The 8,172-nt window shown below is 45.4% G+C and overlaps 1 protein-coding gene across 1 annotated transcript; it reads left to right on the top strand.

Moving 5' to 3' along the window:
• Positions 1 to 428: 428 nt before the first annotated feature.
• TRIM75 (tripartite motif containing 75) lies at positions 429 to 7,449 on the top strand. The gene is made up of 2 exons (XM_055276318.1): positions 429 to 511; positions 5,695 to 7,449. Exon 2 carries the CDS (start codon positions 6,043 to 6,045, stop codon positions 7,447 to 7,449), a length of 1,407 nt encoding a protein of 468 aa, XP_055132293.1. The 5' UTR covers positions 429 to 511; positions 5,695 to 6,042.
• Positions 7,450 to 8,172: the final 723 nt, after the last annotated feature.

Below are 8,172 nucleotides of genomic sequence, written 5' to 3' on the forward strand. Positions count from 1 at the left end.
CCTGGGTTCAAGCAATTCTCCCTGCCTCAGCCTCCCGAATAGCTGGGATTACAGGTGCCCGCCGCTACGCCCAGCTAATCTTTTGTATTTTTCATAGAGACAGGGTTTCACCATGTTGCCCAGGCTTGTAAAGAATATCTTTCAGCAGGTAGCCCAGTTGCAGGCTCTGGGTTGAAATCTCCTTTAGTCTTTCTCAACTTCTCTGTTCCTTTTCACTCATCTAAATAAGGCAGGCTCTGGTTATCTGCATGAGCAAATGCAAACCTGCCCTATTCAGTTATTACAAAAAAGACTCCAAAGTTCTTGGATCAAGGCCAAGGACACTTAAGTGCTTACAGGGAGGAAGCCTCCCCCACCCTCTCTTGCCCCTACCCCTCCCACTTCCAGGTGGAAGCTGGTCTTAGGCTGGGTGGAGTCCTCACAGCTGCACTTTCCATGTGTGTTTAGTTAGTGTCTAGTGTGTGGCCTCTTGCCCGGATAAAGGACCGCCGCAGAGCTCCCCCTGCTCCAGGTAAGCTGGGAAGTGACACTCTGTGGGTGCTGGAGGCTGGAGTGTAGTGAAACCTGTGGCCTCTTGAACACTTGCTCTGTGCCTAGAGGGAGCTTGCACCTCACAAGGGAACCCGAACTCGGCATCAGGTTATTTTATGTTTTTATTTTTCCCTTTTTTTTTGAGACGCAATCACGCTCTGTGACCCAGGCTGGAGTGCACTGGGGTGATCTCGGCTAACTACAACCTCTGCCTCCTGGGTTCAAGCAATTCTGCTGCCTGTGCCTTCCGAGTAGCTGGGATTACAGGCACTCTCCACCAGCCAGGCTAATTTGTGTTTTTTTTTTTTTTTTTTTTTTTTTTTTTTTTTGAGACAGAGTCTTGCTCTGTCGCCCAGGCTGGAGTGCAGTGGCTATCTTGACTCATTGCAACCTCTGCCTCCCAGGTTCAAGTGATTCTCGTGCCTCAGCCTCCCCAGTAGCTGGGACTACAGGCATGTGCCACCATGCCCAGCTAATTTTTTGTATTTTTAGTAGAAACAGCGTTTCACCATGTTGGCCAGTATGGTCTCAATCTTCTGACCTCGTGATCCGCCCGCCTTGGCCTCCCAAAGTGCTGGGATTATAGGCGTGAGCCACCTCGCCTGGCCCATTTTTAGTATTTTTTTTATTTTTAGTCTCACCATGTTGGCCAGGCTGGTCTCAAACCGCTGATCTCAAGTGTTCTGCCTGCCTCGGCCTCCCAAAGTGCTGGGATTGCAGTCATGAACTACCGCGCCTGCGGCATAAGTTTATTTTAAAATGCATGCCATTTATTTCTTACGGTTCCTGATTTATTTACTAGTTTTGTCCTAAGTCACCGAAATGCTTACTAAAAAAAGGTAAGCTCAGAGCCCACCCTGCCCTAAGGAGTCAGAAAATGAGGTGACTGATATCTATCTGGGAGCATTCCCAGAAATGCCGGTCTGATGGCGAGTGTAGAATTACCTTCCAGGATGTAGCAGTGAGGGATGGTTTGTGTATAGAGTTGGGGGTGGGGTGGGGAGTTAGAGCCCTGATCCGAGGCCCTGAGGTCCCCATCAGGCTGTTTATGGACTTGATCTTCCTTTATTTAACCACTATGCTTGCTTACAAAGGACAGACTAAAGCCAGGATGGGTTAAGTAGCTCCCCCAAGTTAATAAGGGAACGCCAGGAATCAAACTCAACCTTTTAAAAAAAATTTTTTTTTTTTTTTTGTAGAAACGGGGTCTCACGCTGCCCAGAGCTGGTCTTGAATTCCTTGGGCTCAAGCGATCCTCCTAGCTCTGCCTCCCAAAGCACTAATATTACAAGCATGAGCCACTGTGCCTGGTAAGATGACTACTTTTTTTTTTTTTTTTTTTTTTTTTTGCGATGGAGTTTCGCTGTTGTTGCCCAGGCTGGAGTGCGGTGGAATGATACCGGCTCACCGCAACCTCCACGTCCGAGGTTCAAGCAATTCTCCTGCCTCAGTCTCCCGAGTAGCTGGGATTACAGGCATGCACCACCATGCCCAGCTAGTTTTGTATTTTTAGTAGAGACGGGGTTTCTCCATGTTGGTCAGGCTGGTCTCGAACTCCCAACCTCAGGTGATCCACCCACCTTGGCCTCCCAAAGTGCGGGGGTTACAGGCATGAGCCACCGTGCCTGGCGATAACTACATTTTACAAAGGAGAGATGTTTGATACTGAACCTTGACGCTGGAAGATGAGGCCAGAGAGGAAGCCTGAGATCTGAACAAAGAGAAAGAGCTAAGGAAAGAAAATAGTGGCAGGACCTGAGCTTTGCAGGACTTTGGATCAGCTGTCCAGAGATGCCTCAGAGCAAGAGAATGCACTCTGCTCCAGAAATTTATGCTTGATCAAGAAGTGTGCAGGGCGTGGTGGTTCACGCCTGTAATCTCAGCACTTTGGGAGGCCGATGCAGGTGGATCACATGAGCCCAGGAGTTCAACACAAGCCTGGGCAACATAGTGAGACCCTGTCTCTCGCTCCCTTTTTTTTTTTTTTCAGTCTCACTGTATTGCTCAGGATGGAATTAAGTGGTGCTATCTCAGCTCACTACAACCTCTGCCTCCTGGGTTCAAGCGACATTCCCACCTCAGCCTCTGGAGTAGCTGGGACTACAGGCATCAGTTATCTACACCCATCAACACCCAGCTAATTTTTGTATTTTTAGTAGAGACAGGGTTCCACCATGTTGGCCAGGCTGGGAGACCCCATCTCTTTAAAATATATATATTTTCAGCTTGGTGAGGTGGCTCACACCTGTAATCCCAACACTTTGAGAGGCCGGGAGTTCAAGATCAGTCTAGGCAATACAGCAAGGTCCCATCTCTATTAAAAATAAGTTAATAAAAAAATGTTGGTTTTTTTTTTTTTTTTTTTTTTTTTAAAGAAGTGATTCCTGAGACCCTCCAGTAAGGGTGAAATCAGCAGACTTGAGCTGAGGGATCCCTGCATATTCCAAAGAAAGGTCTGTCTTCAGGACTGTCCCTTCACTAGATCCTGGGAGTAATTTCTGATGCCATGGACTATGCTGTCTGATAAAAGTGTGTTTTTATTACTGAGGCCTTGGACCACAGGGATTGATAATAGAGTGTTTCTGAAACCTTTCTGGGTATGCTCACATAATAGACAATCTGTGTACCATGTCCTTTTTCTTTTTCTTTCTCTCTCTGTCTCTCTCTTTTTTTTTTTTTTTTTTTGAGACAGAGTCTCGCTCTGTCACCCAGGCTGGTGTGCAATGGTGCGATCTCGACTCACCGTAACCTCCGCCTCCCTGGTTCAAGCCATTCTCTTGCCTCAGCCTCCCAAGTAGCTGGGATTATAGACGCCCACCACCATGCCCGGCTAATTTTTTTGTATTTTTAGTAGAGACTGGGTTTCACCATTTGGGGCAGGCTGGTCTCAGACTCCTGACCTCAGGTCATCTGCCCGCCTTGGCCTCCCAAAGTGCTGGGATTATAGGCGTGATCCACCACACCCGGCCAATCCATTTTCTAAAATACAAAATTCTGAATGTGGTGGCCTCTTGGTCCAAGGGGAAGAGATGACAGCTGTGAACAGAGTGAAAAATAGGTGGAAGGAGTAGGAAGATGCCTGCTTTTTTTTATCCTAGGATATATTGTGTGCATCAATATATTTGGTGCTATTTTGCTTTAAAATCTGCTTGATACTGCCTTGTATAGAATGTATGTTACACACATGTAATATAGTTTATTCTGCCAATACTGACTAGACATTTTCCAATGCTTCCTGTTTTTTGAAGTTTAAACTAGTACTGAAAATAACATTTTCAGCCTGGTGCAGTGGCTCACACCTGTAATCCTTGCATTTTGGGAGGGTGAGACAGGAGGATTGCTTGAATTCAGGAGTTTGAGATCAGACTGAGTGACATGGCGAGACCTCTAGAAAAAATAATAAGAAATTAGACTTCAGTGAGCCATGATCACGCACTGAGTGACCAAAAGAGACCCTGTCTCAACAACAACAACAAAAATCTTTGTATATATGTTTGAATATTTGTTCAAGTCATATGCATTTTTATAGGATTAGCATTATGAAATTACAATGGCAAAGGAAAAACTTTTTAAGTATTTTTTTGTTTTTTGTTTGTTTGTGTGCTTTTGAAATAGCATCTGGCTCCGTCACCTAGGCTGGAGTGCAGTGGCGCGATCTCAGCTCACTGCAACTGCCGCCTCCTGGGTTCAAGCGATTCTCGTGTCTCAGCCTCCCAAGTAGCTGAGATTACAGGCATGTGCCACCATGCCAGGCTAATTTTTTTGTATTTTAGTAGTGACAAGGTTTTGCCATATTGGCCAGGCTGGTCTCGAACTCCTGAACTCAAGTGATCCTCCCGCCTCAGCCTCCCAAAGTACTGGGATTACAGGCATGAGCCACCAATCTCAGCCTTTGTTTCTACTTCACAGTCTACAGTGTTGGAATGTCTACATAACTGTTGCTCCTATGCTCCTTTGGAGAGCATGTTCCCATACATTGGGAATATGTTCAGTTTTTGTCTATTTTCTTTTGTTTTTGTTTTTTTTTTTTGAGACGGAGTCTCGCTCTTTTCACCCAGGCTGGAGTGCAGTGGCGCGATCTCACTGCAGGCTCCGCCCCCCGGGGTTCACGCCATTCTCCTGCCTCAGCCTCCCGCGTAGCTGGGACTACAGGCGCCTGCCACCTCGCCCGGCTAATTTTTTGTATTTTTAGTAGAGACGGGGTTTCACCGTGTTAGCCAGGATGGTCTCGATCTCCTGACCTCAGGTAATCCACCCGCCTCAGCCTCCCAAAGTGCTGGGATTACAGGCGTGAGCCACCACGCCCAGCCTTGTCTGATTATTTTCATATCTTGTAGGTATTTTGCATTTAGACATAATGACATTTTAATAGTAAATACTCAAAGTATTTTTGCAAATTTTGTTTATATTCAATGTGTTATCTCGTTGGGTTTCATTTCACAAATAGATAGGTCTTCTGTGGCCTATTCCACTGTAGAGAAGCAAGGATGTAAGAGCAAGGTAAATTTGGTAGATGTGATTTTGAGCCATCAGAAAGACTTTTTGCTTTTTTCTAATTAGAGACAAGGTCTCACTCTGTCACCCAGGCTGGAGTGCAGTGCCACAGTGACAGCTCACTGGAGCCTTGACCTCCATGGCTCAAGGATTCCTCCTGCCTCAGCCTCCCAAGTAGCTGGGACTACAGGTGTGCACCATCACGCCAAACTAATTTTTTTTTTAATTTTTTTTTTTTTTTTTTGTAGAGAAGGGCTCACTCTACATTGCCCAGGCTAGAAATACCTTATCAAGACAAAAGTTTAAAGGGAGATTGTCATTATTTACCTGATTCCAAGAATTTGGGATGTAAAGCAAATTTCTCCAAGTTACAGAGATAGGTAACCAAGGCCGTATTTTAATTTGGGTGGTCTCTATGCCTCAGGGCCTAAGCTGTTCCTACAACCCCATTTAGGATGACTGATAAGTAGATGGGATGTGGGGATTGTGTTTCCAAGTATGTGGAATAGCTAGGACACAATAATAAATGCACAGAAATAAAAGACTGGGGCTAGGGGAGGATAATTTGTGTTTGGCTAGAATGTGGTGGAGGTTAGGACCACCTGAAATAAATTCAGGTTTGTTTCATCTTGTTTTGTTCTTAAGAAAGAAATATCTTCTCACCCACAGCAACCAATGATTTGAGGCAACAGCTGTTTTCCTAACAGCTGCTTAGCTTGGCATCATTTTCTCTGAGCAGCCAAAGGCTGGAAGAGCAGTTGTATGGCTGAGCTGTGACTGCCAGCAGGCTGTGTGTGGGAATCCTTTTGGCAGTTGGAATTAAAGGGTCCGAAGATTCAAAGGACTTCAAGGGCTGCCACCAATGTGAGAAACCAGTGGGACTGTAGTGAGGTCATCAGCTGTCTCCAGGAAGGACAGTGAGATCTGAGAGCATATCTGCTTCTCACTGAACAGTACCCACAGAGTTCAACCTCTTGAAGAAAGCCCACCTTGGTCCAGACCTTCACTGACAGCCCAATGGCAGTGGCAGCAGCTCTGACCGGACTCCAAGCAGAAGCTAAGTGCTCCATCTGTCTGGATTACCTGAGTGACCCCGTCACCATCGAATGTGGGCACAACTTCTGTCGTTCCTGCATCCAACAGTCCTGGCTGGATCTACAGGAATTGTTCCCTTGCCCTGTCTGTCGTCACCGGTGTCAAGAGGGGCACTTCAGGAGCAACACCCAGCTGGGAAGGATGATTGAAATTGCCAAGCTACTCCAGAGCACCAAGAGCAATAAAAGGATGCAGGAAGAGACGACCTTATGCGAGAAACACAACCAGCCCCTGAGCGTTTTCTGCAAGGAGGACCTGATGGTGTTGTGTCCCCTGTGCACTCAGCCCCCTGACCACCAGGGCCACCACGTGAGGCCCATAGAGAAAGCTGCCATTCATTATAGGAAAAGATTCTGCAGTTACATCCAGACCCTGAAAAAGCAATTGGCAGACCTCCAAAAATTAACAAGCACTCAAAGCAAAAAACCCTTAGAGCTGAGAGAGATGGTGGAACACCAAAGGCAGGAATTATCCTCTGAATTTGAGCACCTCAACCAGTTTTTAGATCGTGAGCAACAGGCAGTTCTCTCCAGATTAGCTGAAGAAGAGAAGGACAATCAACAGAAACTCAGTGCAAACATAACAGCATTTTCAAACTACAGTGCCACACTCAAAAGCCAGTTAAGAAAGGTAGTAGAGCTCAGTGAGCTGTCTGAACTGGAATTGCTGTCACAAATTAAAATTTTCTACGAATCTGAAAATGAGAGTAGCCCATCGATCTTTTCAATTCATTTAAAGAGAGATGGCTGCAGTTTTCCTCCCCAATATTCTGCTCTGCAGAGAATTATAAAGAAATTTAAAGTAGAAATAATTCTAGACCCTGAAACAGCACACCCTAACCTGATTGTATCTGAGGATAAAAAATGTGTGAGATTTACAAAGAGAAAACAAAAGGTTCCTGGTTTCCCAAAAAGATTTACGGTCAAGCCAGTTGTTCTGGGTTTTCCATATTTTCATTCTGGCAGGCACTGCTGGGAGATTGAAGTGGGGGATAAGTCGGAATGGGCTATTGGCGTTTGCAAAGACTCTCTTCCCACAAAGGCGAGGAGACCCTCATCAGCCCGGCAGGAATGTTGGAGAATTGAGCTGCAAGCTGATGGCTATCATGCACCAGGGGCTTTTCCAACCCCTCTGTTGTTAGAGGTGAAAGCCAGGGCCATTGGCATTTTCCTGGACTATGAGATGGGTGAGATCTCATTCTATGATATGGCTGAGAAATCTCACATCTGTACTTTCACTGACACTTTTACTGGGCCTCTTCGGCCTTATTTCTATGTAGGCCCAGATTCACAACCTCTCAGAATCTGTACAGGGACAGTTTGTGAATGAAAACCCGCCTGTTAGGCTGAACTATTTTACTAGTTGTTGTCTTTTTTTTTTTTTTAATGGAAGATGCAGAGGTTATTGTATTAACATATGTATGAATATAATCCCTCTAGTTTTCTTCTTTTACAGTTTCCGAGAAGAAAACTTTATATTGCTCTAACAACAATCTATAAAACAGTGCTAAGAATGGCTCCCTCCCAGGAATGTCGTGGGGGTTACCGGTCATGTGCGTGGACCTGGCACATTGCTGAGTATAAGGGTGATTATTTCTGTTTTTCAGAAAGTGCAGATGATGCTTGCAAGGGATGAACCAGAACAAACTTACAAATTTTGTCTCCTCTGTATAAAGGCTGGACTGTGCTATTCCTGACACATACTAAGTAGTGAGCAGGTTGTAACCCTTAGTTAAACCACAGGGCACAATTTAAAGGGATGGAGTGGGCACCACAGGGAGAGGGTAAGCATTTTTAGCCTTTAACATGTGGGGCTTTGACAGTTTTTTCTGTTATCCCCAGAAGCCACCTACTGGTGGCACTCACTACATTAGGTTTCTGCTCCCAAAATTTTCATTTCTTCCTGTATTCTTTGCTATTGTGCATAGTACTTTGGAATACAGTGACTTATTATGACACTGGAGAGAACTGGAACATCTTGTTACTAATGGACATTACCGTTAGATACCATGTCAGAGACTAAAAGATGAATCACTAGGCAGGACGGTATACC

Source organism: Symphalangus syndactylus, chromosome 4 (assembly GCF_028878055.3).
Source record: "Symphalangus syndactylus isolate Jambi chromosome 4, NHGRI_mSymSyn1-v2.1_pri, whole genome shotgun sequence".
Lineage (NCBI taxonomy): Eukaryota > Metazoa > Chordata > Mammalia > Primates > Hylobatidae > Symphalangus > Symphalangus syndactylus.